The following is a 24,010-nucleotide window of genomic DNA, read 5'->3' as shown; positions in this document are numbered from 1 at the left end:
TAAATCAGAATGTAGCAGACACAGAAAGAATAAGTCTGAATTCAGCTTTGCACAAATGTTCTAGTTTGCGAAGTAAATGTGATTCTGAAGTTTGATCGAGACATAATTCACACGCCAAACTATTCACCTATTTCAAGCGTACAGCTTTTACTACATTCAGAGATAGGCAAGCAGCACCACCATCAATTTTAGAACATTTCATCATCCCAAAAGGAAACCCCATACCCAGGAACAGTCCACTCTCCATTCCCTCTCAACTCCCACTCTCACCCGAGCTTACCATCAATCTACTTTCTGTCTCCATGGTATTCTGGACACTTCACATAAACAGAATCCTACATGTGTTCTTCTGTGTCTGGCTTCTACCACTCAGCATAATGTTTTTAAGGTTCAGCCTTGCTGCAGCACGTATCAGTATATCACTCCTTTTTATAGCCGAATAATACTCCATTGCATGTAATACATTTATTTATCCCTTTATCCACTGATGAACATTCGGGTTGTTTCCACTTTGGGGCTAGAATGAATAACATTGCTGTGAACCGTTTATGTAAAAATGCTTGTGTGGACATATAAACACGTTTCTATGGGTAGTTATCAACAAAGATTCAAGCCAGTGAGCTACAGAGTTAGTGAGAGTGATACCATTCTGTGATTGTTTTAAAGAAAATCATTTCATGGTTTTTCCTTTGGAAAAGAAAATAAAGACCATCAAATCAAATCATTCCTGTTGATGCAGCCACTGAGACTCCATGGCCAAAACTGCTTCACTACGATCCTGGGACTTCCCTGGCAGTCCAGTAGTTCAGACTTAGCCTTTCCACTGCAGGGGGCACAGGTTCGATCCCTTGTTGGAGACTAAGATCCCACATGCTGTGCCACACGGGGTGGGGAGGGGCACCCCCATAAAAGCAATTTGTTCAACATTGCTTCACTACGATCTTGAAGAACCCAACATTTCAGTGAATTTCACTGGAATATGCGCCTTCACTGTCCAAACAGGTTGAAGTAGGGAGCATTTCTATACTGATGGAAGCTACTGAGCTATCAGTGAAATTCAGTAACGGATAAATGTCCCAGTGTAAGCAGCTTCAAGAGGAATCCAATTCCAAGATGTGAATTCCTGCATCTCAAGGTTCCAGACACAAGAGCACTCGTGAAATAAGGTCAGAGGCTACTACAAGCTCCTTCCAAAACACATACGCACACTATTCAATTTATGATTGCTCCATAGAAAATCTGACTCCTACATCTGCAACTATAAAAGAGCTGATGTAAGAGAGACAACGGTCAAAAGCAACTTGCATCCCCAGCAAACCTGCATTAATAATTTAGCTATTAACAGCCATGTAACCAAAGAAGCTTGACAGGGACAGCTCTGTAATCACCTGGGAACATCTCTACGGTCGCTTCCTTTTCTGCTTCCAAATCAGAGATTCTGTTGTCTTGAAGCACTTGTCATCCTCAGAGAAAGGGAGCATGACAAATTTGTGAAATCTCAGGAATAAATACAATTCCTATATGCTTTAAATTTATGGCCCTCACGAAGCCTGCAAAATATGATAAACCATTATAGGTTTTTCCCGTCTTCCCTGCCTTGGCCACAATTAATTTTGCCATGTTCGAGTGTAATATGAAATGTAATATATGGAGGCGGGAGATTTAGAGCCCTCGTTGTCTCGCAGTGAATAAGCTTCTGCAGTTTGGGGCCCCGGAGGTAAAAGAAGCAATAACGACAGGCCTCATTTTGGGGGAACCATTTGTGAGCATTTTCTGTTTTGCATCGTTAAGCAAGACAAAAGTGCCCGAAGCAAACCTTGACAGCACTGGGCCAAAGTCACTCAAAATCCAAATGCCAAACGTATTCTGTAATTGAGATGCACGGCAGCTCTTACACATACCCCAGAAGAGCATCATATTGCAAAGAAAAGCTGTGCGTTACCAAAAAACAACAGAAACGCTCTGGTTTTACTGATACTCTAAGCCTCAAAGGCCTGAAAATACAGCAAAATTCAGTCAGAAAGGTGCACAAAGGTTTTCGCACTCTGTTCAGAAGAGTAACAGAAACTATTATTTGTTGAGGACCCACTATGTTTGCATAGTGTTAGTATTTTGCCGAGGCTACTGAAGTGAGTAGAATCGTGTCCCCCCCACCTCAAAAGATAAGTTCAAGTTCTAACCTCAAGGACCTGTGAATGTGACCTTATTTGGAAAGATGCTTTTTGCAGGTGTAATCAAGTTAAGAAGAGGTCATAGTGGGTCAGCTCGATGCCCGTGCTCACTCAGTCATGTCCAACTCTTTGCAATCCCATGGACTGTAGCCCACCAGGCTCCTCAGCCCATGGGATTCTCTAGGCAAGAATACTGGAGTGGGTTGCCATGTCCTTCTCCAGGGGATCTTCCCGACCCAGGAATGGAACCCACGTCTCTTGTCTCTCCTGCACTGCAGGCAGATTCTTTACTACTGCAACACCGGGGGTTGGTAGTGGGTCAGAGTGCACCCTAATCCAGTGATGGCGGTCCTTATAAAAGGGCAATATGGAGAGAAACAAAGGGAAGAAGGCCATTTAGAGATGGAGGCAGAGATGGGAGAGATACAGTGGCAAGCCAAGAGTGCCCAGCATGGCGACCACAAGAACCCAGCAGACGGCTGGGGCACAGGCGTCTCTCAGAGCCTCCAGAAGGAAGAGACCCTGCCGCTGTGCTGAATTTGCTCTTTTAGACAACAGAACTGTGGGAGAACCCATTCTTACATTCTCGCTGTGGGCCAGACAGTCTGTGGTCATTCGTCACAGCAACCCTATAGTACAGCTGTCAAGAAAATCCCATCCACTCTGAGAGCTAGCCACTTTCATCTCCCATCTTATAGACGAGCAAACAGGCAAAGAAAGACTAACTAGTTCAAGGTCACACGGCTTCCCAGGTAGCTCAGAGGTAAAGAACTTGCCTGCCAAGGCAGGAGATGCAGGAAACACGAGTTAGATCCCAGGGCCAGGAAGATCCCCTGGAGTAGGAAATGGCAACCAACTCCAGTATTCCTGCCTGGAAAATTCCATAGACAGAGGAGCCCGGTGGACTACAGTTCACAGGGTCGCAAAGAGTTGGACACGACTGAGCACACACGCATGTCAAAGTCGCATAGAGAACACGCAGTAGAACCAGGATTGGGGATAGGTTGGCTAACCCTAAATAAATTTGATGCCCTGACTACTAACTAACAAGTACCCAATTTAGCTATTGTGTCTGTAGAGACATTTTCCCTCAAAAAGGTTTTAAGGAGACAGTCCCTTAAAATGGCAGTAATGATGGTATTTTCTTGCTAACACAGCAGTAACGAGAACTGAGCCTCTTCCCAGAGATAGTTAGGTCCACTCCGGCTGCACCAGGAATGGTTCTGGAAGGAGTAAAGATGTTGGTCTTGTCGTGGAGGACATGGATCCTTGTGGGCACCAACAAATGTTTGGTATGTGAACATCTCTTCTGCAAAGGGTAACATTCTTCCATGAACTCACCAGTACAACTCTCCTCTCAAATATGTGTCCCTCCAGACACTGGCATCCAGGCTCGGCCCCTCCCCGCTTGGACACACCATAACGGGAGTGCCCCCGGAGGATCTAGCACCCCTGCCTCCCCAGAGCCTGACGGGAGCCTGAGTGCTAACAGGCGCAGCTCTGAGCACTGAGGTCCCATCGTCCCCAAAGTCTCCACATCGCAGCAAGGCCACCTCCCAGGAGCTGCAGAAACACCATCTCCCACGGAGCCCCCTCTGTCTCCTCACTCGTCTGCAAGGAAAAACTCAAAATGCCAGAGGTTAGAAACTCCAGCAACAAATGCAATGGCCAATCGGTGGAATCAGAGAGAGGGAGCTGGAGGGAAGCACCAAATAAACAAAAGCAATTTCTGAAACACACTCGGCAGGGATTGCTCCTGGCCTCCTGGGTGTGCCTGTCATGGGGGAGGGACCCAGAGGGACGCCTACAGCCACCCCACCCAATTCCCATCCAACCAAAGCAGTCTGGATCAGGCGTCCAGCTGTGATGGAACCACATGCTCAGAGAAAAGATGTCTTGATGCTGAAAGCCTAACACCCACCTCCCAGGCTTAACCTGAGGATGAAGTGAAGTAACTGCAAAAACACCTGATGCACTGTAGACAGTCATCGAATATTCTTTCTCTTCCCCTTTCTCTGTTGTAATTAGTGTGAGGCCCCTTCTACAACTGCTGGTGGGAGACCTAAATGTCTGCGTAAACCAGCATATCATGTTCTTTTCCCAAAAATAAGGGATCCAATTAGAGCATTTAATGAGCACCAAAAAGACAGCTTTCTCATTGAGAAGGAAAAAAAACAAAAAGCTGCATAATTAGCAAACCATTCCTCCTCTTCCCTTAGCCAACAAAACAAATAGGAAAATAACCAAAAAACTGAGAGGACAGCCTCACAAGCCATAAACAAAATGCCTGGACTCTTAAGTATCTCCAGACTACTAAGATTATTGGCCCAAAGGCAGCCTCCCTCCAATTCATCTTCAAGGTCAATGGCAGAGTGCCTTTCAGCATTAACAATGAAAACGTCCTTCACTGCGGAGCGGTGGCCCGTGATAGCAAGACGTTTAACAACCCAGCCTTGGTTTTGCACTGGCTTCTTTCAGTTCTTTCAGAGAACTCCTTGCCCACTCCCAGCACTATAGTGGGCTTGCCATCTCCCCCGTGTATTATTAACTCCCCAGGGCTGCTGTAACTTCCACAACATGGGTGGCTTATAGCAATGCACGTATATTCTCTGGTAATTCTGGAGGGAGGACAAATGTCCAGAATCAAGGCGCTGGTAGGGTGGTTCCCTCTGCAGGCTCTGCGGGAGAAGCCACTCCACGCCTCTTTCCCACATTCTGGTGGCAGCCAGCAATCAACCCTTGGTTGCCCAGCACTGGGGACCCAGCACTGTAATCTCTGCCTTTGTCTTCACACAGACTTCTTTCTTCTTCTTATAAGATTGTGATTCAGAACCCACTTGGGTATCCAGGATGAGATCTCAAGACCCTAATTACACCCTCAATGGCACTTATTCCAAATAAGGTCACATTCGCAGGCTCTGGGTAGACATATCTTTTCAGGGGAAGGGATTCAACTCCCTACACTTTCTTACAGGAATCTAGGTATCACCATCCAGAAGGTACACTAGCCACACCTCATGCCCACCTCTGCCCCCAGCACTCAGCTCGCCATAAAATCCATACAGGTCCGTGCAGTTTAAGACCTAGATACAGGGAGAGGGCTGTGACCAGCCTCATCCGATAGAAACACAAGGCAGACCACACATGTAGTGCAAATGCTTCTAGTAGCTGCATTACAAAAACAGTAAAAAGGAACAGGTCAAATTCATTTTGATAATATATTTTATTTAACCCAGTACACCCAATACAGGGTAGATACGGTCCTAGTCTTCAAAGAGGCCCTGAATGTGGCCTAATTACTTCAACCCAGAACAGCTAAGGAAGCAAAACTGGTGCTGGAGGGACTGGGGAACTCCAACTCCTAGGCCATGAGCCAGGTAAAAAGTGACCTTTCCTGACGTTTCCCAGGAGTGGGAAATGCAGCATTCCTGACATGCAGCCAAAGTGGGCTTCAAACAGCCACCCACAGGCACATCCACAGCCTGGGCGGAGCAGCGCGGCCATAGGCTCCCGCCCACAGTTACAGCCAGGACGATGCCGACTTGGTGGGAGATGCTAACGTCCTTGGGTTCCCAAGGCCATCCTGCCAGGGGACATCCATGCCAATGGTGGCTTTGGCAAACTACAGACCAAGAAAGGGCCCCACTGAGACTGACCTCCCTCCCCAAAGGGAGGGCAAAGGTCACAGGATCAGCATCATCTAAAAGAACATCTCAGTCGAGGCTGACTCTTTGCAACCCCATGGGCTGTAGCCCACCAGGCTCCTCTGTCCATGGGATTCTCCAGGCAAGAATACTGGAGTGAGTTGCCACTTCCTTCTTCAGGGGATCTTCCCAACCCAGGGATCGAACCCAGGTCTCCTGCACCGCGGGTGGATTCTTTACCAGCTGGGCCACCAGAGAAGCCCCAAAGGAACATCAGAGAAGTATATTTTTAAAAAATATGAGGATGTGAAAACAAACCTTTCTAACAGTATGTACACCTGCCAATAGGATCTGAGGTCTCCAGGAGTTGCTTTCTGTTCTTTTACAAGCCTCCTAGGTGCTAGCCTAAGACACCAGTTTTTAATTGAGAGTTGGACCATCAAAAAGGCTGAGCGCCAAAAAATTGATGCTTTTGAATTGTGGTGTTGGAGAAGACTCTTGAGAATCCCTTGGACTGCAAGGAGATCCAACCAGTCCATCCTAAAGGAGATCAGTCCTGAATATTCATTGGAGGGACTGATGTTGAAGCTGAAACTCCAATACTTTGGCCACCTGATGTGAAGAGCCAACTCATTGGAAAGAACCCTGATGTTGGGAAAAATTGAAGGCAGGAGAAGGGGGTGACAGAGGATGAGATGGTTGAACGGCATCACCGACTCAATGGACATGAGTTTGAGCCAACTCCAGGAGGTTGTGAAGGACAGGGAAGCCTGGTGTGCTGCAGTCCATGGGGTCGCAAAGAGTCGGACATGACTTAGCAACTAAACAACAACAACAACATTCCATTTAGCCCTCCTAACAATTCATGGAGGCAGTTATTGCCTCCACGTTGCAGATGAAAAAGCTGAGACCAGAGAGGTTAAATAACAAAGCCAAAGTCACACAGCTGAGAAACAGAGAGCCAGCATCTGGTCCCAAATTACTCCGTCTGCAGAGCCCTTGCTCTCATGGTGAAATCCTCCCTGCCGTTGGCTCTGCCTTCTCAATTCCTTCTGTATCTCCGACAGGGTGACCTAGTAACGATCAAAGTAGAGAAAAGAGAACTAATAGCCCCTGGGCACAGCTCTGGGTAGACCCTGGGCCTCAGAGAGAAAGATTTTCTACCTTTTTTTTCTTTTTCTTTGTATATGAAATTTCTCAACCAATTTGAAAACCAAGACCCAAATGATAATGCCCTGACTTTCCTGAAGTCAGCAGTGGCTCAAGGTCTTCAACAACAGCTCCCAAACGGGGGTCCCCAGAGGGCTGGGGATACCGAATACTCCCAGGACTAATTCAGAAGGACCAACCAAACTGGTCCATTTGTTTAAATCCTGGGTAATTTGCACATCAGATATCTTTGTTCTTGGCTGAAATCAAAACACATTAGTGTGGTAACGATAACTACTTCCTTCAAATGGAATCTCTCATAGTTATAAAAACTACAACTTATTAATTGCAATTTGGTAGCAAGCTATTTCAAAACATCTGCTTGGTACTGGAATAGTCTAAAAGACGTCCTTGGCTGGGTTAGACAGAAAGTTAGCAGACTAAGCTTTATCAGTGCCCAAGGCATTCACATTTGGGAAACTGGAAAATGCTCGCGTGAGGCCCAAAAGCAGAACCCAAGTTTATCATTAACAAAATACCATTTCTCATCCTGTCATTCTCCCAAACTGTTTAACAAAGTTCACGTTCATTCATTAACCTTCCCAGTGGGAGAGCCAAGTGAACTAGAATTTCCATTATATATATATAAAAACAAACAGTAATCCCATTTCCAAAAAGAGTAACTCAAACCAGCTAACTCACTGGCCAGCAGTTTAGCTCCCTAATAAGAGCACACTCGTCCTTATAAACACAGAGGTGACAAGGAGAGGGAAAATGCCACAAAATCTTGAAAATGGAGTGCAATTAATTCCTCCCCTATTATTTGATTTTTTTGGGGGGGCAAAGAGGCCTCAAGTCCCCCAGCAACAAAATGGGGCTAATATCTGCCACCTACCTGATAATGAAGATATAGCTATAAATTACTTTGAATTGCCTGGATAATCAGCATTATGCAAATTGATGGTATCATTAGAGAGCTACTAAACACAGCTATAAATCTTATAAAACTACTTCCATAGAAATTAAGGCTCAATTAAGAAGCTCCGTTTTTTAAAATTTTCCATCACCTTGTTATTTTAAAGACCAGAACATTCAAAACCAGCTTAGACATTTCTAAAGCAGTGATATGAGACCTTTCTCAAACAGTCTTGATAAAGCTTGATAAAGAGTTGGCTAATAAGAAGGTTAGAGGACAGATCTGAGAGCCAGGTGGAAACCAAGGGCCTAGGAGAACCCTCGCCAAGGGACAGTCACCAGCTCAAGGAGCTCGTCTCATCCCCACCATGATACTTCTCTACACTGAGCTACGAGGTCTGGTGCACATTATAAGTTCTCTTTCAAGCATGATACACAGGAAAGAACTTGAACTAGCTTGACTCAGTATAACTTTGCTTATCCTAATGTCTTCTGAAGAGGCAAATGAATGACAACAACCTAAAACAAAGAGCTCTGACACCCACAGTTTCAACACTCATCTAAAGCTCACTAATTTGAAAAGACACACCCCCCCACATTCACTGTAGCATTATTCTCAACAACCAAGACAAGGAAGCAACCTATGTGTCCACAGATGAACAGATAAAGAAAATCTAACATAGTATATACTGTTGTTTTGTTCACTAAGTCGTGTCTGAGCAACTCTATGGACCACATAGAGTTAGCAACCCTATGGACCACAGCCCACCAGCCTACCCTGTCCAAGGGATTTCCCAGGCAAGAATACTGGAGTGGGTTGCCATTTCCTTCTCTGGGGGAATCTTCCTGACCTAAGGATCAAATCCATATCTCCCTGCGTAAGTCTAGTTAACAGGCGGATTCTTTACCACTGAGTCACCAGGGCAGAAGCTCTAATGGTATATATACATAATACAATATTATTCAGCTACAAAAAAGAAATTCTGCCATTGGCAACAGCATGGATAGACCTTGAGGGCATTCTGCTAAGTGAAACAAAAGTCTGACAGAGAAAGACAAATATTGTATGACCTCACTTATAAGCAGAGAGAAAAAAAGAGAAAAAACAGAACTCTGAACAGATTGGTGGTTGCCAGAGGGAGAAGGTTGAGGGTGGATGAAAAGGGCAAAAGTGGTCAAAAGATACATACTTCTAGTTATAAAATAAATAAATTCTGGGGATATAATGGACAGCATGGTGCCTACAGTTTACAACACTGTATTGTATATTTAAAAGTCATTAAGAGAATAAATCTTAAAAGTTCTCATCGTGAGAGGAAAAACAATTGGTAACTGTGTGGTAATGGGTGTTAACTAGACTTATTGTGATGATCAGTTTAAAACATACACCAAGATCGAATCATTATGTTGTATGCCTGAAACTAATATATTAGTCAATATAATATATTGACATAATATATTATGTCAATTATATCTTGATAAAAAATTATAATAGCTGCAATAAAAAAGACAAATGATGTTAAGTCAATCAAGCAAGCAAGCAAACTCTGCTAACCCAAGAAGTCCAACTCGAACACCACCCACTGCCTGAGGACTAACCTCTACCCACACTCAGGAAAGGAGTGCCATCAGACTACAAAGAACCTTGGCAGAGACCCTGGCACCCTTCAACCCATCAACCTCAGGACCAACTAAAGCAACTACAGATCCCAAAGTCAAAAAGGTCATAGGCTGGTTGACCCCAAAACTAGCCAAGATGATAAAGCAGTGAACTAAGGAACTATACAGCCTGGCTTTTCAGGAACATCCTCTGCCCACTCTAGCCTGTGGCCGGACTCTACCAAGGGGCTGCCCCATCTGGGACTCCCCGGGCCCACTCAGCTGCAGTGTGCTCACAGCAGAAAACCATACCTCCTGCATCCTGGTGCCCATGTGCAGGGACACCATCCAGAGCTAAAGCAATCCCGTAAGTTGGAAGAATCCTTCTCCCTCCCTCCAACCCAGGGCACTAGGGCTGTTAAGAGAAATAGCTCTGAGTATGGGTGTTTTTGGAGAAGGAAATGGCAACACACTCCAGTACTCTTGCTTGGAATACCCCATAGACGGAGGAGCCTGCTAGGCTACAGTCCATAGGGTTGCAAAGAGTCGGACATGACTGAGCGACTTCACTTCACTCACTTCACTCGCTTCATACTTTATCACTGGAGAAGGAAATGGCAACCCACTCCAGTATTTTTGCCTGGAGAATCCCATGGACAGAGGAGCCTGGTGGGTCATGGTCCATGGGGTCGCAGAGAGTTGGACACGACTGACGTGACTAAGCAAGCAAGCAAGTGGGTGTTTAAAATGTAAATGTTTCAATGAGCTGACTCTTCCAGGCTCAGTTGGTGATCAATTTACCTTTACACTGTCCTTTTCAGCTCAATAATCTGCTCTAGGTAAAGAGTGCCTCCAGCTTTCAATCATTCAATCACTTTAATCGTGTCCGACTCTTTGCAACCCCCTGGACTGTAGCCCACGAGGCTCCTCTGTCCATGGGACTTCCCAGGCAAGAATAGTGGAGTAGGTTGCCATTTCCTTCTCCAGGAAATCTTTCCAACCCAGGATTGAACCCTCAACCATGCATCTCCTGCCTTGCAGGTGGATTTTCTTTTCTTTCTTTTTTTTTTTAACCACTGAGCCACCTGGGAAGTGCCTCCTGCTTAGGTGACACCAAGAGGCTAAGAAACCAACCTATGATCTTCTAGGAATGAAGTCTCCTTCATCTCAATAGCATCTCAGATAACTGAAGATGTGTTTCCCAAACACACTCTGTTGAGCTCCTGGAGAGAAGATTGTGTTATTCAACTGAGAATCCCCAAGTGCCTAACACAATGCCTGGAACATAGCAAACTTGATGATGAATGAAACAAAATCCATCCACTGGCCTGGGAGCGGGGCAAGGAGTGTACACACGATATATCACATCTTCATTCCCTCAGTGCGTCTGTGTCAGTATTTCCAGGAAACATCCCTCATCCATTCTCCCAGGACCCTCACCCCCTCTCTTCTCTACACAACTTCCTTCAGAGGCTCCCCCAAGCCACTTCCCATCACCTACTGTGGAGGTGAAACTTTCCAGCCCCACCATCTGTAAATCCCAAGACATTTTCATTAAATCTTCCTTTTCCCACTAGGACACTGACTCGCCACATCTCTGGATTCACAGTATTAACCCATACAATTATGTTTTTCTTAATTGCAAATTCAAATTCTACCATGATATGATTCACTAACAAGTTTAAAGAATTACCTGGCACGTTTATTGTCAATATCACCTTATCCTACTCTGATGCCTTCTGCGCCAACTGTGAGATCACTCTCATTTCTACTTCAGGGCCTGGACTTCCCTTCAGTACTCTGCACTTCTGGGAAAATGCAAGCCCTCCATTCTGCACCAGTCCAACTCCATCTACTCTGATATCAAAATGGTCCCCTCTCTGCATCCACTCCAACCCTGCCAAGGGCATCTTCTAAGTGGCCGTTCTCTTGAGCCTGAGCACCCAAGTCCTTACTTCCTCTAAGTCTCTACCACTATTAGCACATCCAAGCAACAGAAAAATTCTTTCTTTTGGTTTCATATTCTTCCACTTTTTCAAAAGCCCCCTCCTCTTCCTTGCCAGCTGTCTGGCCCAGCCCAGCTGGAGGATCCATTCCCGCCACCCACACCAAGACTTTAAACCTTCTACCCTACAAAGCCGAGAGATTACACAGTTAGCACACTAGTTAGCACATTGTTCATTATTGTTGGGGTTTTTGCTAACTTTCTTTAACCCACCATCTCTTAATTACTTTTTAAAATCCTCTCCTCCCAGCAGGCCAATCAATCCACGATGACTTTGGGGAAAGAAAACGGGGCCTTCTTTTTTTTCTCGGTCACAAACTATAGGTAACAAAATTGACTTCAGGAAACGTGGGAAAACAAAAGTGGAGAGAACACAGCTGCTAGAATTTCCATCCTTCTTCCAGAGGCCTGGTGTGCACACTCGTGTCCTCCAGGGAGAAAGGCTGGGTACTAATCCATCGGCACCTGAAACACCCCACAGCTTATCCTCTCACCGCCTTCTTCTACCAGGATAACGCTTTCAAGTTGCAACCACACATGTGATGGCATCTAGAGGCAGTGGTGTGGCCAGAAAGTAACATTCATCAATATAAGCGGCATCTGTAACAAAGCACAGAATGGGTCAAATTCTACGGTCAAATGGATGGAAGAGAAGCTGCAAACCTCCATGACACCAAAGCAGATGCTAGGCTATCTCAGCCTGGAGACATGGAACGTGGACGTGAAGGCAGCAGGAAGTCCCTCACATTGAGGTCAGCCAAGGAATACAGCCAGATGCCGAAGTGAATCAGTGAAACAGAGTCCACAGCTGGCTAGGGTCAGGATCCAAGGCCAGGCAGTCGGGAAAGATGAGCACAGCTCCAAGGCACCTCCTCCCCATCCGGAAGCAGGTGTCTCTTACTCCTTAGGAGCTGGCAGCATTACAGAAATGAGGTCACATATAAATACATAGATAATTAAATTATGAGAAGGTAGAGTGGCAGATACACTATTTTTTCTAATTATGAAAAAAATTTATTTGTTGTTTCCATTTATTCTCAAATGTGACACAATTAGAGTTCTTGGGACATAGACAAAAATCTTTAATAAATAAATTAGCAGTATGCAATTATTCTTCAATTAGAAAAAAGATAAGAAAATAAGTTTATGCTGACTTTATATAATTTATGAAATACTCAAAAGTTGTTTTAAATCAAGACATATTTTTCAATTGGTTCTTTTAAAAATTTTTTATTTTGTATTGACAGTGACAATGTTAGTCGTTCAGTCATATCCAACTCTTTGCGATCCCATGGACTGTAGCCTGCCAGGCTCCTCTGTCCATGAAATTTTCTTGGCAAGAATTCTGGGGTGAGTTGCCACTCCCTTCTCCAGGGAATCCTCCCTACCCAGGGATCAAACCCAGGTCTCCTGCATTGCAGGCAGATTCTTTACCATCTATGATCCCAGGGAAGCCCAGTCAATTAACAAACGATGTTGTGACAGTTTCAGGTGGATAGCAAAGGGGTCATCCATACATATATATACATGCGTCCATTCTCCCCCAAACTCCCCTCCCTTCCAGGTTGCCAAGACACACTCTTAAGGTCAGGTCCCTCCATGGTTTCTGATGTCATGTCCTTCTGTGATCATTTCCTCCTGAATGCGGACAGGACTGTGACTTGCTTCTAGTACACCAAAGGTAATGGGATGTTACAGAAGACCATAGGTCCCCCTTTTCTGTTGCTGACTTGATGGAGCAAGAGGCCATCTAGGGACCCACATGGCAAGGAACTGCGAGCCACAGCCAGTAAGAAAACGATGCCTCAATCCAGAGCCCGCCAGGGAATAAATGCTGCTGACCACCAGACGAGTTTGGAAATGGATCCTTCCCCAGGCGAGCCTCATATGAGAATTCAGCCCCAGCTGACACTTTCACTGGAGCCTTGTAGAGAATCTGGCTAAGCCATGCCCAGATTCCTAACCCACAGAAGCTGTGAGAAAATAAATGTGTGTTGTTTAAGACACTATATTGGTTATCATATTGTTACACAGCAATAGAAAACCAATATAGGAGGTCTAGTCAGTGTGCAGGGGGCATTATTCAATAAATGACAGGAAGAAATAGGTGGCCACTTGGAAAACAAGTAATTTGGGCCCTTGATTAACACATGACACCAAAATAAACTCCTCATGGATAAAATATTTAAATATGAAAAATAAAAGGAAAAGACAGATTTTTTAACATGTAATTTTGGCATGAGGAAGACTTTAGTATGATGTGAAAATCTGGAAGAATTTTTTCATTGAGGAAATAAAGGATTAATAAATCTGACTAAAGAAAGAAAATACATTCTACAACATACACCACAAAAGGCTAATTTCCTTAATATATAAGTAGCTTTACAAATCAATAAGAAAAGATCATTTTGAAAAGATGCTCACTCATTACAAGAGTAATACAATGAGATGGAGATTATGATAAAATGTTGGATAACGCAGTGAGTTGGAAAGCAGTGGGGGAACCAGCACCCTCATTCACAGCCAGTGGGAGTGAACTGGAACAGCCTCTCTGGAGACAATTAGGCAGTAATGATCAAAATATCAAATGCACTTGACTCTTCAACAATTCTACTTCATTGGACATTTGAAATAACCTGTGTATAAGGCTATTTAATATAACAGTGTCTGTCACAGCAGGGATGTAAATCATCTAACCTACCAAGAGAAGACTGGTTAAGTCATGTATGGTGTACCCACAGAGCAGAATACATTGAAGACCATCAACCATAAAAATAAATGCAGCAGTTCTTTCTGTTCTGATAGCTAGAGCTCTGAAATATATTTGGCAACAATAATAACCAAAATACAAACAAATAAGAGTCTCCAGGAAGGAGACTTGGTGTGACTGGAGACAAAGAAGGAGGGAGACTTTTCATTGTGTGATTTTTTTACACCTTATGAATACTAAACCCCATGGTTACATTTCTTTTTCAAAACAAAACTGAAATCAGTAAGTAGATACACACGGTAAAACAGCATGCATGCTATGATTTCTATTAAAAAATTAAATTTAAGCTATATATATATACAATATTATATATGGTATATAAATCATAGATAGATATTATATATGGATATCCATCGATCCGCCTCTGTCTATATATTACATATCAGGGGTCCCCAATGGGTCTGTGGCCTGTTAGGAACCAGGCTGCATAGCAGGAGGTGAGTCATGGGTGAGCGCGCAAAGCTTCATCTGTATTTCCAGTCGCTCCCCATCGCTAGCACTACCACCCAAGCTCCTCCTCCTATCAAATCAGCAGCGGCATCAGATTCTCACAGAAGCGTGAACCCTACTGTGAACTGCACATGTGAGGGATCAAGGTTGTGAGCTCCCTATGAGAGTCATCTCAACACCATTGCCCCTGCCCCAGTCCACAGAAAAATGGTTTTCCACAAAATCAGTCCCAGGTGCCATAAAGGTCGAGGACTGCTGTTATATATTATGTTATATGTTATGTAGCCATAAACAGCTATCTCTGAAAGAACACCCAAGAATCTGAGAGCTGGTTTCCCCTGCACTGGGGAGCTAGCATAACTACTAACTGGTAAACTGCATAGTGAAGCAGCAGTGGGGAGACAGAGAGAGAACTACTTTTTCACCATATTTTCCTTAAATTTTGAACCACTATGCTGCTGCTGCTAAGTCACTTCAGTCATGTCCGACTCTGTGCGACCCCATAGGCGGCAGCCCACCAGGCTCCCCCGTCCCTGAGATTCTCCAGGCAAGAATACTCGAGAGGGTTGCCATTGAACCACTATAGTTATTGCCAATTTAAAGGCAAATCCTGATGAACATGTCTAAGCCATCATGGTTCCTATTCTGTTCTTCCTCTTTTAGGACCTCCTCACCACTTTCCAAGTTCCTACTGATGCCCAGAGGTCTCCTCTGAGCTCCAGATACAAAACCCAGGAACTGGGTTCTTTTCACAGATAACTTGGACTCCTGGTCCCCCATACCTGGAGTCCTCAGGAGGTCCCCTGGATCCTGGTGAACAGGGCTACCAGGCAGAAATGCTACCTCTTCATCCAGACAGAAATGCAGGTGCTTCCTGGGTTCATTCCCCTCACTGGGGCCCCCTCCCAGTAATGGATGACAAGCCCCTGTGCATTCTACCTCTACGCTGTTTTGTAACCCACCCACTTCTTTCCATCTCTGCAGTCACCACCCTCGTGAGGCCATCTTAATTTCTCCCCTGCAAGATCCCAGCTGCTCCAAGTGCCCACAACATCACCCCCCTCTCCCCGCTGCTGCTACACTCATCTTTGAAACGTTTCCCTGAGTCTGCTCAGACTGCATGGCTTAAACAATACAAATTTATTTTCTCACACTTCTGGAAACCAGAAGTCCAAGACTGAGGTGTGGGCAGTCTTGGTTTCTCCTGAGACCTCTCTCCTTGGCTTGCAGACGGCCCCTCCTCCCTGCGTCCTCACGTGGACCTTCCTCTGCCTGCCTGCATCCCTGGTCTCTCTCTGTGCGTCCAAATTTCCTCTTTCAGAAGGGACACCGGTCAGATGGGATGAGGGCCTACCTTAGCCTCATTTTAATTTAATCACCTCTTTAAAGGCGCCTCTCTCTTTAAAGGTACCCATTCTGAGGTACAGGGCTTAGGGTTTCAACATGGGTATGAATTTGGGAAAGGCAGACTGGCACAATTCAGCCCATAATAATATCGGACATTCACGACACTCCCTCCGATATAAACCTTCTGTATTATGGGTGACCCACTGGCCTTAGAATAATATCTTTCCAACATGTGACCCCTGCCTACTTCTGTTTCCCCCCCCAACCCCCAGCTGAGAACAAGGACAGAGAACACAAGTGCACAGAGATAAGAGCAGAGCTGGGAAGAGACAGGATTAGAGAGATTAAGAAGGATGACACCTTCTGTTATTTCTCTTCTTTCTTCCAACTACTGACAGATTCGGGGCAAGTGGTGTAACCTCTCTGTAGGATGAATCTTGGTCCTTGATGACAATGAGGCTCCCTGAACATACATGTCATGACACAGAAAAGATATGACATCTCCAAACAATACTTGGGTCCCCTGGACAGAAAACAGCTGTGTCCCTTCAGCCAAAGCAAGGGTTTCCCCTGAGTCATACTCAGAGAAACATCATCTGGCTGAATCCAGATCGAAAGCAGATCTAAACTGCAACTGGGTGACCTCCCTCTGAGTCCCAGCTCCTCATTAGGGTGACCCAGATAACAGGCATCAGAGTCTCCACCTCACCTTGAAAGCATGACCTTGGCTACAGCACCACACAATCCCTCACTCCTGTCTCCACACAGGAGCTGAGTGACCTGGGGCAATGAGCCTTGGTTTGTGTGTCGGCAAATGAGGTTAATTCTCTTCTAGGTAATTCCTTCTCTACTGGTTCCTAGTTCTGCTTAATAAGTTGCCAAAAACGAGGTGGCTTGGGCTTTTCAGGTGGCGCTAGTGGTACAGAACCTGCCTGCCAATGCAGGAGGCATAAGAGAGTCGGGTTCCATCCCGAGGTCAGGAAAATCCCTGGGAGGAGGGCATGGCGACACCCTCCAGTATTCTTGCCTGGAGAATCCCATGAACAGAGGAGCATGGTGGGCTACAGCCCAGTCCACAGGGTCGTGAAGAGTCGGACACAACTGAAGTGACTTAAAACGTACGTCCGGGTGGCTTAAAATAAGAGAAATCTACAACAGCCAAGAAATAGAAGCAACCTAAATGTCCATCAACAGAGGAACTGATAAAGAAGATGTGATACACATATACGATGGAATATTAGCCATAAAAAAGAATGAAATAATGCCACTTGAAACCACATGGATGAACCTAGAGATTACCCTATTAATACTAAGTGAGGTAAGTCAGAGAAAGAAAGACAAATACCACATGATATCACTTATACATGGAATCTAAAAAATGATACAAATGAACTTACATACAAAACATTAACAGACTCACAGACAAAAGAAACAAACTGATAACTTACAGTACTAAAGGGGGTGAGAAGAGATAAATTAGGAATTTGGGATTAACATATACACGTTACTATATATAAAACAGTAAACAACATGACCTGCTGTATGGCATGGGGAACTCTACTAAATATGTTGTAATAATCTATAATGGAGAAGAATCTGAAAAAAATACGTGTGCATGTGTGTATGTGTGTGTGTAGGTATATACAACTGGATCACTTGTTGTACACTTGAAACTAACACAGAACACTGCAAATTAACTATACTTCCAAAAAAAACCCAAATGTATTCTCTTTCAGTTCTAGAGGCTCTAAGTTACAAAGGTATTGGAAGCGCTACACTCTGTGAAGGCTCCAGGGAGATGCTTCTTGGCCTCTCTCCTAGCTTCCATGGTAACCAGAAATCCTTGGAGCTCCTTGGCCTGTACCAACATCACTCCAGTCTCTGCCTCTGTCTTCACACAGCCATCTCTCTCTGGGTGTATCTATTTGTGCATCCCCTCCTCTTAAGGACATCAGTCCTTAGAATGTGAGCCCACCCTAATCCAGTAAGATATCACCTTTACTACTGGTACATTTGCAAAGACCCCACTGCCAAATAAGGTCACATCCACAGATCCCAGGGGTGAGGACATGACCATATCATTTTGGGGGGGACACAATTCAACCCACCCAGAAGATGGTGAGAGGGTTCAAGGGCTAAGGATGCCAAGTGCTGAGAAGGCTGTCAGGGGCACATGGGGTGCTCACCAAGCCACACAAGGCAGCCATTTCTCCCAACAGCCAGCCTTCGGGGAAGGCCCAGAAGAGCAGGCCCTGCTTCTTTACTCCTCGTAAAAACAAAAACCGCAAGCAAGAAACCAAAAGCCAACATGCCTGCATCCTGAGGGCTGATGTGTTGTTAAAACTTTTAAGACACACCACCAGGGTTTGGGACCAAGTCACCGATGTAAATATTTTATCAGTGGGTCTCTGAGCAAACGTGCACCCACACGTGGGCCCCACATGCCTGGGAGGAGGAGGAGGAGGAGGAGGCGCTGGTCTGCCAGTAAGGAGCCCCACAGGCTGCTGAAAAACAGTTTACCCAAGGTGTGCACCGCTGCTTCCAACATCTGGCTGCCTTCCAGCTGTGAGAAACATCCAGATGTGAGGCCCTGGAGGCCCCACAGGGAGCATGGAGAGATGGAGCCTGGAGCCAGGCAGAAGGAGTGGCCAAGGAAGCGATGAATAAATCATGGACACAGCCAGCCCTCCTCACAATGGTGGGACCCAAGTGCCCATCACCACGATCAAAGCTGATGCCCACGACTTGAGACCGACTTTGACTGGGCTCATTAAGCCATAAGCTCTTGAGGGCGGATCTTCTCCACGGCTCATGCTCGAAAATTAGGAAGTCAGTGGCCTGGGATAAGTTGGGACCCATTAACACACTAGCCAGATGGAGCTTGCATTAGAAGAGAAAAATGGCTGAAAACCTGAAAACCGTTCTTGGGCAGCCATTCAAAGACTCCATTATGAGTTTTCCGGGAGGGCCTTCGAGGGGTTCGGGCCCATGGGAGAGAGGGCAGCCGCACAGATGGGCGGGAGTAGGGCCTGGACCAGGAAACGCAGAGAGCCCCAACACATCACAACTGTTACTCCAAATACAGACGTCACCCTTTAGGTTCCAAAGAGCAGGGGGACCCCAACTCTGCGATCTGGCTGTGAGGTGACTTCGGTACCTCCAACATCTGCAGCTTCAGTTTCCTCACCTATAAAATGCGGATAACAGTGCCTCTGCCTACCAGAGACATTTTATGAGGATTAAGTGAGAGATCTCGCACGATGCATCTCTGGCAGGTGCTAAATAAATGTCAGACTGTCCCTCTCCCTTCCACTTCCCTCCCTCATCTCTCAGGCATGTCCCGCCCTCCTGTGTTCTCAGGAGGCCTCCCCAGTTCCTCTCAACATCGTCAGGGCTCCCTGTCGCAGTAAAACCTCCCTAAATCCTAAACACTCACATACTGAACACCAGTTACCAACATCCTCCCACTGCCCCCAGTCTCTGCCTCCAGTTTCCTTCCCCCGCAGTCACACCTCGGAACAGCACGTCCTCCACCCACAGTTCCCAAGTGCATGCTGCAAGAACACCTTGGTCGACTGCAAAGCATTCGGCGGTCAGCGATGAAATCAGAAATTGAAGGAACATTTGCTAAGGTTCTTCTTAGAACTAAACTTACCCCATTTAAAGGACCAGCCTTTGTTCTGAGAATGAGACACTCCTAAACTGTCCAATTAAAATGTGATTTCTATTATAAAATGGCAGTGCTAGGATAAAAAGCTGATTTTTTTCATTGGATCAAAGTCAAACCTTTCTTGGTTTACTTTTCATTATTTTTCTGGTCCATTAATTCAAGCATGGGAGTCACCCAACAATGCCCATGAGTGGTTCATGGCTGCCTCCGCTTCCTCCCCAGCTCAAAGTCTTACCCTAATTTACAAACTCAGCTTCTGCTCTCGGCATTCAGGGGAAACTGCTCACTCCAAGGTCTCCAAATTCAGACCTCTTCCTGAATCTGACAGCCCAAGACAGGCCCTCGTTACTCAGATGTTTCACAGCCTCCATAAAAAGGCCAACCCCAGCCTTTCCAAACAGATTTGATCAAGGTAAAGGCTTCCCAAGGCTGAGCACAAAAGCCAGAGGTCTCACTGGCATCTCTGGTCATCACTATCATCACTACTCCACCACCGAAGCACAGGCCCTGCTGCTAATAAAGACCAGGGTCCACAGATTAGCTCTCACCCAAGTCTAGACAAGTTGCTTCATTTCTCTGAGCATCAGTCTCCTACTAGATCAAGCTGTGATGGTGACAGTACTTATTTCACAGGGATCTTGAGAAGATGTGACAAAAGCATGTGTGTAAAGCACTTTCCACAGAGCCTGGGACACAGTCAGTGCCATTAACTGCAACACAGCTAAGCAGACGCAGTCTTCGTAACAGACACGCCCTCCTCCCAGCTCTATCTCCCACTGCTCCTTGAGACTCCTGCAAAACTGTAACCTTGGTGGCTCCCCAGATATACCGTACACCTTCCCACCTCTGGGGCTCTGCCTTTGCCAACCTTGAATTCCAGGCTTCCTCCCACCCTTTCACCCAAGCTCATATCAGGGACCTCCTTCACAACCCCTGTCTGTCCATCATAGTCGGAAGAGGTGTGGTCCTCCTCTGAACTCGGGCAGCATTGGATCTGAGCCATTCTCCTAACTGCATCACTCGGCACGATCGCACACGCCTTACTCAGACCTATGTGCACATCTTCTCTCTCGTGCTAAACACTCAGTTAAGGTCAGGGGAGCTCTGCACACCCACCAGTATGTGCCATAAGGCCTCACAAGTAGGGGAACAATAAGTAATTGTTCTAAGAAGCCAGTGACCATCCCTAATAGATCAATTTTAAAAAGAGAAGCAGGGACTTCCCTGGTGGTCCAAAGGCTAACACTTTGCACTCCCAATACTGGGGGCCCAGATTCGATCCCTGGTCATGAAACTAGATCCCACAGGCTGCAATTAAGGCACGCTGCAACTAAAACCCCCATGTGCCACAACTAAGACCCAGTGCAACCAAATAAATAAATACATAATTTTTTTAAAAAAACCCAAAAAGCCATATATGGTCATCTCAATAGATGCAGAAAAAAATAATGTAGAGAAGTAAATGTAATGTGATGGCCTCCTATGTCTGATGCTGAACTTCTTCCCAGAACAAAAGACAGCAATGTTCATATATATGTATAAACACACACATCTATATAAGGGCTGTGTGTGTGTGTGTATATACACACACACACACACACACAAATATGTTCATCCCCAAATCCCAGGCCATACAAACGAATCGTACTTAAAATTCAAATTCAATGGGATTGAAATCCATTGTTCCCACAGGCTGGCCCATCCTCTGTCCACAATTCTGGCTAATGGTCAGTACATGACTCGACTCTGCCCTTCCATTAACACTTACAACTTTGCACTCTGATTTCTGTGTTGTTTCGATTATGTCTTCTTCTGGTTTCGTCTTTACCATGTTATTTCCCACCCTTCACTCAAGTCACCCTTTCCATGTGGCATTGCTATTTATTTATTTTACAAAGCCAGTCTTTTACTCTCTGCTTTGTTCCCTGTTCCCCTGGGTTTCCAGAACACTAAATAGCCTTTGTATGATGCCTTATGTGTGCAAATAACTCAAGTCCAGAGAGAGCTCAATTTCATTCCATTCTGCTCGCATCCTCCCCCTCTCAAATAAATGAAAATTATTTAAACAGACAAGGGAATAGCCTGTGTGTCTTCCTCTAAATATACTTAGAGGAAGGGCATTTCTATTTCAAAATCTTTGAGGCTCTTCTGTTCACCTTAGGAACTCATTTAAAAGGAGGTGCTCCAGAGAACCAGGAAACTTAATGAACCTCCCAGAAGCAAGCTGTTCATTTCCTTGAAGTCAGAGCAGAACCAACATATAGAAAATTATCATCAGTCACTTAGTCTGCATGATGGCCCCACAGGGTGTGTATACCCTCTTTGATATAAAAATGGAAAAAAGGATTCTATAGAGGCAAAACAGACTGAGATGAGCCATCTGAACTTGCAGCAGACCTACAACACATCCAGAATTCTCAGAACTCTCCTTCCAGAGTCTAACTTAGCACTGATCCTTCAGTACGTCCTAGGTCATGAAAAAGAGTACTCTCTAAAACTTGGAGACAAGCTCAAATGCAAACTCCAAGTACTTGGGTATTTCAAAGTCATCAAAGGGAAAAAAAAAAAGTTCTGAATGTGTTTCAGAAAGGCCAAGAAGGCAAAGAAAAAACATCTCAGGGAGAGAGGAAATGGGAAGAATGATTTTTCAAAGTCAGTGTGAAAATGAGTCAGAAACACCTGATTTCATGGTTGGTGACCAGATATTTCAGGAATCAAAATGCCAGGTGGACCAAGAGGCCTCATTTCTGTTTCAAGACCACCACTGGGATCACAAAGGTCCCTGGTTGAAAACCTTCCCATTGCTCCTAGAGTAAAACTCAATAGTCTTAACAGAGTCCTCCATACAGGCAAGCTGAAGTTCAGACCTAAGCAGAAACCCATACATTCATTCAACAACCATTCACTGAGCTCCCACTTCAGTACCCGCACTGAGCTAGGCACTGGGAATCCGGACACAGACAACACCCCCAGCCCTCAAACCCAGCCTCAGAGCACGGATTAGTAAGCATGTGGTGATGCCGCTGAAGGACCAGGCAGTGGGCATAAGTGCCTTGCATGCACGACCTCATCCACTCCCCCCAAGAATGCTACAGTATCTCCCCTTTCCAGGGAAAGAGCCCATGGAGGTACAGACAGGCTCTGTAACGGGCCTAAGGTGACATAATCAGGATCTGAACCCAGACCACGTAATTCAAGAGCCTGCCTGCCTTCCGAGCCATCACTCCCCAACACCTCCACCAGAAGTGGGGTCCAGAAAGTGGCTCCCCACTGCGTTGCTGGTTTTCTCACCAGGGAGCACCCTTCGTTCAGTGATCTCAGCAGCTTTCAGAAAGCAAGACACCAGCCAGGACAGAGAAGCCCAGAGCTGCCTTGGAGATGCTGAGCCCTAAAAGGAGCATCCAGAATCCATGCAGAAGGCAAGCTTTCAACCCTCCAGAAGAATTAGACCTGATTCCCCAGTGCTAGGGCTTCCCTGGTGGCTCAGTGGTAAAGAATCCACCTGTCAAGTAGGAGACGCAGGTTCAATGCCTGGGTCAGGAAGATCCCCTGGAGGAGGGCATGGCAACCCACTCCAGTATTCTTGTCTGGAGAATCCCATGGGCAGAGAAGCCTGGTGGGCTACCGTCCACGGGGTCGCAGAAGAGTTGGACACAACTGAGTGACTAAACAACAGTAACAACAACCCAGCCTAAGGCCTGGAGTTCCAGACCTGGAAATTCTTGCCACACCATCACTGGAGCAACTCCCTCTTCTCTGCACCTGTGTTCAATGTCCTCGCGGTTCTCCAGCTACATCCAACTGGGGGGCTTGGAGTTGGGGGGAGGCAAGGTAGAGAGGCCTAGCCACAGCCTACCACACTCCCCTCACTAGGAATCGAGGGAAAGGACATGGAAACCACAGTAACTTACCACTTTGGGCCTTGGGGAAACTAATTAAGAACTCAAGTCTAAATATTGGAAGAAATGTGGGAAAGCAAGTGCTCTCATAAACCACTAATGACAGTACACATGGGTAGGGCCAGTTCAGAGGGTAAGCTGGCAACATCTAGACAGGCAGAGGATGTGCAAACCCTTTGATCCAAGATTCTACTTTGAGAATATTATGAAGTCCTGCTCTGGTGCACAAGGATTTTCACTGCAGTGTGGCTGCTCACGGTCACAACCTAAATGCCCTCTTAAGAGATGACTGAAAGGGAATTGTACTGGGAAAGTAGGGGTTGAAGCCAAACAGCCAAATTCTGTCATCAGAAAGTGTGTCAGGGTTCAGCAAAGCAAGAATGACAAAAAA

The 24,010-nt window shown here is 45.6% G+C and overlaps 1 protein-coding gene across 8 annotated transcripts in view; it reads right to left on the bottom strand.

Moving 5' to 3' along the window:
* The window catches only part of LDLRAD3 (low density lipoprotein receptor class A domain containing 3), a 259,085-nt gene that overhangs the window by 217,648 nt on the left and 17,427 nt on the right, over positions 1–24,010 (bottom strand). For 3 of the 8 annotated variants that reach the window (XM_061151990.1, XM_061152000.1, XM_061152006.1), the window contains one exon: positions 11,978–12,083. The exons of 2 other annotated variants lie outside the window; for them this stretch is intronic. In XM_061151990.1, the coding sequence (XP_061007973.1) occupies positions 11,978–12,032 (55 nt within the window). In that variant the 5' untranslated portion in view covers positions 12,033–12,083. 3 more of the 8 variants (XM_061152033.1, XM_061152051.1, XM_061152026.1) reach the window with 3 other exon arrangements.

The sequence above is a fragment of the Dama dama genome, chromosome 1, assembly GCF_033118175.1.
Source record: "Dama dama isolate Ldn47 chromosome 1, ASM3311817v1, whole genome shotgun sequence".
Classification (NCBI taxonomy): domain Eukaryota; kingdom Metazoa; phylum Chordata; class Mammalia; order Artiodactyla; family Cervidae; genus Dama; species Dama dama.
Note: the sequence above shows the minus strand (reverse complement) of the source record. Positions and strands in the feature narration are given on the sequence as shown.